The sequence below is a fragment of the Sinocyclocheilus rhinocerous genome, unplaced genomic scaffold, assembly GCF_001515625.1.
Source record: "Sinocyclocheilus rhinocerous isolate Xijiao unplaced genomic scaffold, SAMN03320098_v1.1 scaffold789, whole genome shotgun sequence".
NCBI classification, from domain to species: Eukaryota; Metazoa; Chordata; class Actinopteri; order Cypriniformes; family Cyprinidae; genus Sinocyclocheilus; species Sinocyclocheilus rhinocerous.
In genome coordinates this window covers 1712643-1724034 of record NW_015667306.1, presented here as the reverse complement: position 1 = coordinate 1724034, position 11392 = coordinate 1712643, and the positions used below count along the sequence as shown (strand labels likewise).

General features: G+C 37.3%; 1 protein-coding gene and 1 pseudogene across 1 annotated transcript in view; one reads left to right on the top strand and one right to left on the bottom strand.

Moving 5' to 3' along the window:
- The window catches only part of camkmt (calmodulin-lysine N-methyltransferase), a 111265-nt gene extending 105067 nt beyond the window's left edge, over window positions 1-6198 (bottom strand). Inside the window, exons 1-3 of the mRNA XM_016545573.1 lie at window positions 5869-6198; window positions 5536-5714; window positions 4832-4896 (exon numbers count right to left, since the gene is read on the bottom strand). Coding sequence (XP_016401059.1) covers window positions 4832-4896; window positions 5536-5714; window positions 5869-5988 — 364 coding nt within the window. The 5' untranslated portion in view covers window positions 5989-6198. The remainder of the gene's footprint in view (window positions 1-4831; window positions 4897-5535; window positions 5715-5868) is intronic.
- Window positions 6156-11388, top strand: LOC107733675 (prolyl endopeptidase-like; annotated as a pseudogene).
- The last annotated feature ends 4 nt before the right edge of the window (window positions 11389-11392 follow it).

The window sequence follows — 11392 nt, the reverse complement described above, 5'->3', positions numbered from 1 at the left end:
ATATATACCTAGCACATTATGAACTACTGGATGTTTAATGAGCAGCAATAAACTACATTTTAGCATTTTAGAATGCCTAGTCATAAGTCTGTGGATATTTTGGTGAAAGTAACTCAAAAGTAGTGTAACGCATTACAATTCAGAGACAGTAATATTGTAATGTAACTAATTACTTTCAAAAGACAGTAACTAGTAATATATAATGTATTACATTTTGGAAGTAACTTGCCCAACACTGGGTTTTAAACACCCTTTACCTGTAGTAAAATCATCAAACTAATTTACATCTTTATGACAAAAATTATGCAAACTCCATAAAAAATGTAATCAAGTCTAGCGTTACCTTTGAGTCTAGTTAGTTCACACCAAGTGAATAGTCACAAATGTAATGCATGAGGGGCAAAGGGTGCATAAAACTTGAAAAATGATGGAGAAAAAGTCTAATAATCAAGTCTGGAGAGTGTATTTCTAGGGTGTTATTACTTTCTTCATTCACCACCCTCCCTTCTAATTCCAGACTAGAAGGGACCTTTGCAACAAAAGAAAAAAGTGTTACCTGGCTGCTAAGGTATGTTGGTAATTACTGTGGCATTAGACCCCGCACAATATCCCTGCAAAGTCTAGTATTGTAATTTCTTTCTTTCAGGGTTCCTTTTATCACGTCTCTTAGCTCTGATACAGCTCACCCCACTGCTGACCCCTGTAGCCGTGATTAGGAACATTTGCTTTTATACTTGTGCTTATATAGAGCAGCAAATCCTTTTATAATGCCATCTAGCACATAGCCAGAAAAAGAACGTTATGTTTTATAATAATGCTTCACATAATGCTTCACATAACATTAATCTGGGTCAGTCATTTATCATTCAGCACAGAGTCCTGGTCAGTTCTGGGTCACTCAAACACAGGCAAAATTTCCTGTAGGTGGTTTTATTATGAAAGCAGTTCTTGGCCTTTTCACCAGTGGCACTGATTGAAGACACTTTCATTGTGTATGATGAGCTTTGGAAACTTTGACACCGAGCTCTTGCACACAGGGTTCAAAACTAACTTTGAATAAACTGAAAAAAACATTTTAGTGTCACATGACAATATAACTAAAATATTGATATGTAGTATTATAATATAGCATAATTGAAATAGGAAAAACGAATCTCAATAGACCTTGGTTGAGATTAAAATCCTACAGTTTTAACTTTTTCCTAAAGATGTAATATTTTAATCCAAATTATGAGAATAAAGAATACGGTACTATAATACTATGAAAACAAGGTCCTGTGGAAAGTGACAAAGTGAAATGGTGGGTATATATCTATATATATATATACACACATTCATGATGCTGCTTACAATAACGAGGCAGTTCCTAATAAAGTTTACAGCCAACTGGCGAGAAACTGTTTTATTTACTCGCCAAAGACAATTCTGACTGGAATTCGGCGCTTCATGAGTGGTAATTTTGGACCCTGCCTGCACACGTTCAACAGGCAGGTCTGCAGTAATGAAGGCTTGAGTCTGGTCAGCGAGCCATCCTGTAAACAGTCTGAGAGCAGCGTTAATTAACTCTCACCGACACAGGAGAGGAGAATAAGGCAGAGATGGAGAGCCAGACCTCTGACCTCTGCAGGTCTAACCAGGTCTCGTTGGACAGCCTCAATCTGAGCAATTAGTACACCGGGTCCCCCAATCTACATAATTGCCCAAGCAGGGGGTAAAACAGACGGGCATGTGAGTGGAGACCATTGAACACACACAAACAAAGTCATGATTCAAATAAAAATACACACACACTAATAACACTTACTAAGCTATGAAAAAGTCACATCACACATGGATTCGTGGTAACTGCATGGATTCTGAGGAAACCCTGCTGAGACTGAGCGTTGCCTGTTAGTAAGCCTGAATGTCATGCTTTTAATGGGGATCAGTTCCTCCACCCCATCATATGACCCCTCTAAAGAATGTTTTACCTGAGGACGCAGGATAAAGACCCTGACTAGACTGGCTAATAGTAACCTACCAATACCCACTGAGGTTTGTATTTTGTGGTAGTATTTTGTGGGGGAAAAAATGAAATATGCTACCCCATGTTTTGTTTGTTTAGTATTGTTGAACGCTATTAAAAATACAGTACAAGACGTGATGTATCGGCCAAAGATGTACTGTATGACTGCAGTGATGGTGCTTTAAAGAGCATAAATTTAAAGATACAACTTTTATGAGAGTGTTAACTAGCTGACCTCACTAATCAACCAGTTGATCGTTTGATGACTAGTCAACCATTGTAATCAAACCTTGCAAAAGAGTTGGAGTTAAGCAGCAAAGGTTTGGCTGGAAAGTACAGGCCGCTTTCCAACATTAAACTTGGAAAATTATTATTTTATAATTATATATTTATTTTTCCAGTATATATATAACACATATGGAGTTCATACAAGTAACAGTATTCTTATTTTATTGCTACATTCACTTATCAGCACCAAAATACCAGAAAACGGTAAAGGAGAAGCACTTTATTTTCACTATCTGTGCAATTTGACAAATTTTTTTGACTTCTTTGACTTATTTGGTGATGCAGGGGCAAAATGCACAGCCGAAGCAATGACCAATGATGCCTAGCCATCTATAACATGTTCTAATGCTTTAAAAAAAACAATTAAAAAGCACCAGAGTTCACTGTAAAATCACAAACTTAATCACTGTTCCAAAGCAGATTTCTTACATGCTTATACTGGTAATCTCATGCTTTGTTCACACATGATCTCTAAATAGCAATTTACAAGTCATTTTCTGGAAAAGACTGTGTGAAAGCACCTATTGTATCGTTAGCACGTGCTGGTAGATGTTGTAACTACATTATCTGGCTGCAAAGAGCTCTTCTAAAATGACTACGTATGCAACAACTACATTTTCTCTTTAGTTTTTAAACCAACTCTGACCCAAGCACATGACAGTGGAAGAGCTGATGTTTGAATCCAAACCAGTGGTCAACAAGCCTCTCTAAAGCTCTTCATGTCCACCCAGCATGTTCAGATAAGACCTTTTGTGTCCCTCTTGATCCCTGCTGGAAACAACAGCACTTAAACCCACAGCACCGTCAACCCTTCCAACCCTGACAAGTTGGATCACCGTAATCCATACATTTGGATAGCTAATCCACATTCAGTGCCTCAGAGGACATAGAGACCTTTCGGCTTGTCAAATCCTGAGATGAGGACTTTAAAATGGGTATGTAGGGTGGGTAATACATGGGGCACCCCCCTTTGCAGACAATGAGCCTGCCCAGCTGAGCTGACAAGGACATAGGGGGAGATGTTTGGGCTTACCAGTGCGTAAGATCCATTAAGGGTGGTTGAGAGGAAGGTCTGAAAAGAGAAGCGATGACCCTGCCGTAGAAGAGAGCCATGCTGCCCCTTTTCGCTAATCCAGTAAAAGAAACAAATATTTCAAGGCATATCAGTCCACAAGCCACTGGAAATCAGTATAGGACCACACTATCCTGGACATCTGACTAAAAAAAAAAAAGTTTCAGATACACGTCAACTAAAAACATCTGAGCCACTGGGGTATCTGCTGAAAACTGCTTTTGTGCTCAACAGAATAATGAAAGTCATACAGGTTTGGAATCAGATGAGGGTAAATAAATGATGACAGAATTTACATTTCTAAGTGAACTGTCACTTCAGCACTGCACTTCAAAGGCAAAGCACAGTAACTATAATTGCTTAATTTAAGGAAAATGGCTTGGATTTTTGATTTCATATACATTTTACCACTCATTTTCTCTTAATCTGAGCACAGCTGAGCAAAACCAGTCAGTTACAGAATAGATCATACCCTAAGAGACTGGATTTCCATCATAATTCCTTTTGGACAAAATAGTAGTTATTGTGTTTTGTCTTTGCACAGCAAATTTATCAGAGAGTCAGCTATACAATATACTGCTGTATAGAACATCTAAACTTGTATATACTGCATAAAGTTTGGGGTCTGTAAAAGGTTATTTGTTTATATTTATTTATTTTTTTAATTTCTTATGTTTACCAAGGCTGCATTAATCATGTCATATTTGATGAATAGAAAGTTCAAAAGAACAGCATTTATTTGTAACATTAGAAATGTCTTTACTGTCACTTTTATTAAGTTTAATGCATCCATGCTGAATAAAAGTATTAAAAAGAATTTTTTTAACAAAAAAAAACCTACTGACCCCAAACTTTTGAACAGTAGCGTATAACATGAAAATGTGCATTTCGCTGACCATTTAATACACAGAGATGGCATAAATATATTTACAGTACACAGGGATTACAATTCATGGGAAACAATTAAATCAGTTAATTGTTTCTGCAACTAGTTGATTGTGCAACTTTGTTCAGTCACCTATATTCACTTATAAGGTTCCAATTTGGCCAACTTAAATATTTGCTGTAATTTTCCGATATGTACATTGCTTATTTAATTGTATAGCCATACAACATACTGACTCCTGAACAGTGAACGTTATGATTGTTCAGACGTGTGCTGGGAAAGAAAAGGTACTTTAACACTCCTGGCACAGACAGGAGGAGTCAATAAGTTGCTTATAATTAGGTGCTTCTAAGGCTCAAGTGTGCCTGCCTCTGGTGCATGATGGAGCTGCAGCTTGATCTGACCCCCTGCTGCCTGCCATAGGATATGTTCTGTTTAAGATTACAGTGAAATATTGTTCATTCATAATCAGAAAGTAGGCAGACTGCATTAAAAGAACATGATTACCTCTATGTGATCAGTTTCACACAAAAAAAAACTGTCATATGAATACTTGAACATGCATAGAAGAGTCACTCACAGACATTTCCTGTGTTGTCAAAGCTGCTGAGCACCTCATTCACTCTAATTGGACCAAGATTGTCTCTGAAATGCATTAATAAAAATGTTAGAGTTGTAAATATATAATGCGATAATTACAAAACATTAGTGTTAGCTAAATGAAATGTGATCAAATTAATGCATTTAATAATTATACTGACATAAGCAAAAGACTTAAAGAAGCAGTTAAACCAAAAAATAATTATTTCATAGTTCACCCATTCTGAAACAAATAAAAATGCTTATTCGCAGAATGTCCAATCCATAATGTAAGGGAAGGATGAATATATTTTCAGAGAAATATATGAAATGTGAAATATTTTCATACTTAGCATGAGTTCCGACTTAAATTTCATTTAGACTTGGAATACAAGTCATATGGTAACCTTTATGGTTCTTCTATGGTGCTTTTTTATTATATTATTATTACTTTTTGGAGTTTGACAACTCTGGTCTCCGTTCACTTTCATTGCATGGAAAAAAAGAAGTGAGCATACTTCGAAAATGTACCTTTTGTGTTTGACAGAAAAAAAGAATATCATATGGGTTTAGAACAACATGAAGGAGTAAAAGATGGCAGAGTTTGCTTTTGTGAGACCTATGCCTTAACTATAAGTCCATGAAAGTCCTAAAGCTAAAATTGCTTCATCTGCTCCAGTGTACTCAATACTTTCTCCAGCATACCTGAGTAAGGCACTGTACTGAGGAAAGATTGCACTTCTGTACTCCACCCACTGCCGGTCCGATGGCTCATCCGTCTCTGTGGGAGTGACCCTGCTCCTGGAGAACAGGTTAAAGGAGGAGAATCTTCGCACTGACACCTGCTGAACATCTGAACTGTCGAGCTGCTTCTGTTTCAGAACCTGTATTGTGAGAGATTCATAAAATGCTACTACTGAGACACATCTATATGTCTAACGTGAAAAACGCATTATATAACGCATTACATTTACGCGTATTGAACCAAACACATGCAATCAGCTGCATATTGAAGGAGATTCACTAAACGCCCCTCACCTGTCGCAGAAGAGCCCAGCGTGCACGGGCCACATCGGTTCCACAGTGAGAGTCGTGATTTTGGAGATTGTTCGCATGCATTTCTGTCGCAGCAAACGGGGGATCTTTAATTTTATTCATGACAGAGCAACCTGCTCGATCTGATCCTATCTCATGCGGAAAATAACTTATCACAGTATAACGACAACGGAACGCAGAGTCTAAGCGAAGGCTTATTTGGCATATGTTCTCTGAATGTGGTTAAAGTCGATGGTACAGTTTACTACCGTTTTTACCAATTCGCCGGTATGCGCTGGTCTCTGTTGCTTAGTAATAAAATCCCATGCTACTTCCGTACACCGCCTCCTCTTGTTGCAGGAGGAAAGGAAATCCAATTCACTACCATAGTCATCGAACACTCCGCTCTATCGGCTATCATCTATAAATTGTTGATTCGATTACTCTTGCCTGGACCAGATGTCATATTTTAGCGCCATTAGTGATGGAGATTCCGACTCATTTCCGCGAATCGGTTCTTTTGAACAGTTCGTTTCAAAGAACAGATTCAAAAAGCTTTTTTCGTAGCATATTAGTTTTGAAATACTGTAATGGACCTTTTGTGAAGCAGACATAGAGTCATTGGAACATTTGTTTTATTTATGCAAATTCTCTAAAAAGTTATGGGATGAACTCTATGCTTGGTTAAGTTTGAAGTATGTAATACCTGACTTTGATTTAAAAACTGTAAAATATTTGTCCTTTTGTTGGAATTGTGATGTTGGTTTTTTAGTTAATAATATTGTGATACTGAAATAAATGAACTTTTCCACAACATTCTAATTTATTGAGATGCACCTGTATGACTGTATACAAGGGATGTAGTTATTAAATTAAAATGTAATTGTTAATAAAACTGTAAAATATTTGTCCTTTTGTTGGAATTGTGATGTTGAATTTTTGGTTAATAATATTGTGATTTTGGCCAGTTACTTCATTCATAGTTGCAGATTCTTTAGCAGATTCTTGGCTACAGTTGTCTTATTCCTCTTGTTAAACTCTCACACACACACACACACACACTCACATATATACATACATACATACATACATACATACATACATATACACATACACACACACACAATGGCATACATAATAATAAAAACAGACTGATTTAGGGATCCTTTCAGACTACAGTGGAGCTGTCTAAAGCCTAACTACAGAAACTCAGAGATCAAGAGCAGCGTTTTAAAAGAAGATTGCATTCGGTTCATAGGAAGTTTGCAATTGTATCAGAAAATTCAGAGGTAAGCAACTGAAGTGGTGCAAAGTGTGTAAATTATATAATTTTACAAATGATAAATCTCAACATTCCCTCAACATCTTCTCAAGTTCCAGGAACAGCATCATGTATACTTTGAAGATGGCAAAGGGATTTACAGATCGACCCTGGGACACGGTAAAAGATACTTAAAAGAAATCAATGTAAACACATTTTATTAAGTTCCAACTAGAAACAAAGCAATGTTTGCATACAGATGAGCAGGAGATGTTGGAGGTGTTCAATGCCGATTGGGGAGGAGATGGATATGGAACCATCCAGAGGGTCAGACTCTCTCCCACAGAGACCATGCTGGCCGTCACTGTAAAGAAAGACCATCACGAGGAGACCAGATGTGTGTTGGTTCATTTAGGTGGTGTCATCCTTTGTCAAAAGGCCCTGTTGCTTTTAGACAATGTGCTCAGCTTTGGTAAGATCTACTATAATTGAAACTTTCTTGACAAAGAAACATTCTTTTCCTCCTCAAATGTCCTCTCTCTGTGCAGAATGGGCCACAAATGATGTCCTCTACTACAGCACACAGGAGCCTATGTGTTTTCCGTCTTCATCTCAGTGATTCTGGTGTCCAAACCAGCCTTGTTTATGAAGAAAAGGTGTAACTGTAGCAGTAAGATCAGTTCAGAGGTGTGGTTTTTTGACAGCAAGACTCCATTCTCATTCCCCACCCACATCCAGTCTTGTCAGTCTGGACTGCTTTACCACGTAGAGCACTCGGACAACTACTTGTTCATCCTTGCTAACACTGGAGCAAACCAGGAGTATCAGGTAAGAGTATCAGTATCAGACTTGAGCAGTATTGTTCAGAACTAAATTATAACTGTGTTGTTTATGTGTGACGTTTTTTTCTTTCTCTAATCTCAAGCTGCTTAGGGCACCTTTAGCTTCGCCATCAATGCCACACTGGGTGCCATTGTTCAGTGCTGTTCCTGGAACAGTCATTAAAGATATGGAGCTGCTTCAGGATCACTGTGTGTTCACAGTGAAAGATTCACAGTGTCAACTTCAGATCCAGACTCTTACCACACAAGAGCACTATCAGTTAAACACTCACCAGGTGTGAAGAAGAATCACAAATTCACATACAAAACAGCCTAGAGTGTGTTTTTAATGATGCTGAGTTAAAGAGACAGGTTTTATTTAGATTGTAGGTGTGTTTTACTGGATATATGACATTTTAATTGATACATTTGTTCGTATGGGGTCCTAGAGACCGCAATGATGTATATATACATTTCCATTCAAAATTTTGGGGTTAGTAAGTTCAGTTTTTTTCCATTACTTTCAGCAAGGAAGTTTTGAATTGATTGAAAGTGACTGTAAAGACAGTAATAATGTTACAAAAGATTTATGTTTTAAATAAATGCTGTTCTTTTAAACTTTCTATTTATCAATGAATTTGGAAAATATTAAGCAGCACAGCTGTTTTCAACATTGATAATGATAAGAAATATTTCTTGAACACCAAATGAGCATATCAGAATGATTTCTGAAAGATCATGTGACACTGATGACTGGATGCTTAATAAAGCTGAAAATTCAGCTTTGCAATTACCAGGAATTCATTACATTTTATAATATATGAAAATAGACAAGTTACTTTACTTTGTAATATTTCACAATATTACTTGTTTTACTGTATTTTTTATCAACTAAATGCAGCCTTGGTGAGCACAAGTGACTTCTTTCAAAAACTTTATAAAATCTTACAGACCCTAAATTTTTGAATGGAAGTGCATAGTAATATTAATTTTGAAATGAACCCGTTATTAATTTGAAATACAGCATAGATTTTGAAAGACCTAGAATATCATCATTGAACCTTGAAACCTTTACTGTAAAGTAAGCATGCACTTTTAGTTAGTTATATGATATAGTTTCTTTTTGCGGTCTTTTTCTTAGAAGGTATTTTATTCATTTTGTCACGTTTAGATGTTGCTTTTATTCATTTCTCGCCATGAAAATGCCATGAAGTATCAACCTGAAACTTCACGTTCAGTAAATCTCTTTGATATATTAAAAGGACCTTGGGCTGTAGACTCCATTAATGTTTCTGTTTTGCTCTTAGCTTCCTCACTGGGCCTGTGATTTATCGCCGCAGGGTGTTGGAACTGTGGACAGAGGGTCATTTGCTTTCCTCCTGTCCTCCCCAGTGCACCCACCTGTACGCTACCTCTATTCCTCCAGAGAACAAAAGCTCTCCGTAACAGAGGACAACACCAAGTACATCTCCCTCACTGGGTTTAACAGGACACGCCTGCAGGCAGCCAGTCAGGTATGAGTCATTTATATGTGAGAAGTCTTAAAGGTACAGTGGTACAAAAAGCAGCCCAATGCCTGTGTTTTTAGGATGGTACAATGGTGCCTTTGACTCTCCTCCGCATGCCAGCATTATCTGAGCTGCATAAGGCTCCACTGCTCCTGCATGTATATGGAGCTTATGGTGTTGTTCTCAATATGGCCTTCAGTACTGAGAAGAGACTGCTGCTGGAGGACGGCTGGGCTCTGGCCTACTGCCATGTCAGGTACTGAACTACAACTCTAATCATCTTTTTTCATAGGTGCATTACCGTTGAAAAGTTTGGGGTCAGTAAGACTTTTTTAATATTTAAAAAGAAGTCTCTTATGCTCATCAAGACTGCATTTATTTGTTCAATAATACAATAAAAACACAAATATTATGAAATATTACAATTTAAAACAACTGCTGTTTTAATATAATTTAAAATGTAATTTATTCCTGTGAAGGCAAAGCTGAATTTTCAGCATCATTACTCCAGTCTTCAGTGATCCTTCAGTAATCATTCTAATATGCTAATTTGGTGCTTATTTCTTCTTATTATTATTATTAATATGCTACTTAATATTTTTGTGGAAACATGATTTCAGGATTAATTGATGAATAGAAAGTTCACACGCCTGCAGGCAGCCAGTCAGGTATGAGTCATTTATATGTGAGAAGTCTTAAAGGTACAGTGGTACAAAAAGCAGCCCAATGCCTGTGTTTTTAGGATGGTACAATGGTGCCTTTGACTCTCCTCCGCATGCCAGCATTATCTGAGCTGCATAAGGCTCCACTGCTCCTGCATGTATATGGAGCTTATGGTGTTGTTCTCAATATGGCCTTCAGTACTGAGAAGAGACTGCTGCTGGAGGACGGCTGGGCTCTGGCCTACTGCCATGTCAGGTACTGAACTACAACTCTAATCATCTTTTTTCATAGGTGCATTACCGTTGAAAAGTTTGGGGTCAGTAAGACTTTTTTAATATTTAAAAAGAAGTCTCTTATGCTCATCAAGACTGCATTTATTTGTTCAATAATACAATAAAAACACAAATATTATGAAATACTACAATTTAAAACAACTGCTGTTTTAATATAATTTAAAATGTAAATGTAAGCTGAATTTTCAGCATCATTACTCCAGTCTTCAGTGATCCTTCAGTAATCATTCTAATATGCTAATTTGGTGCTTATTTCTTCTTATTATTATTATTAATATGCTACTTAATATTTTTGTGGAAACATGATTTCAGGATTAATTGATGAATAGAAAGTTCAAAAGAAAAGCATTTATTTGAAATAGATTTTTTTGTAACATTATAGATGTCTTTTCTTTTACTTTTGATCAATTTAATGCATCTTTGCCGAATAAAAGCATTAATTTATTTTAAAAAAATCTTTCTGACCCAAAATTGTGAACAGTAGTGAATGTTGAAAAACTTGGGATTTGTAGTCCTTGAGTATTAATACCAACATAAGCAGTTGGAAATGCATCTTTATTGTAACGGGGCAGGGGTGGTGGTGAGTGTGGTCTAGCGTGGCATCAAGCGGGTTCTGTGCTACAGAAGCGGAGGGGAGTGGAAGATCTTGCTGCTTGCATTCAGACTCTTCATCACTTGGGAGTGTCTCATCCTGCTCTTACTGCCCTCACTGCTCGCAGTGCTGGAGCTGTCCTAGCGGGGGCGCTGTGCAACCATAACCCACAGCTTCTTAAAGCTGTAATTCTACAGGAGGATCTTAAATACATAATCTTACACATTCCCTGAGCCTTGTTTTCATAGTTATATGAAGTTGTAATTCTCGGCAGGCACCTTTTCTGGATGTTCTTGGCACAATGCAAGAGCCTTCCTTGCCGCTTACTGTAGAGGAGGGAGGGGAGCACAAATTACAAAATTTAGGAGCACAGTCAAAAATTTAGGAGC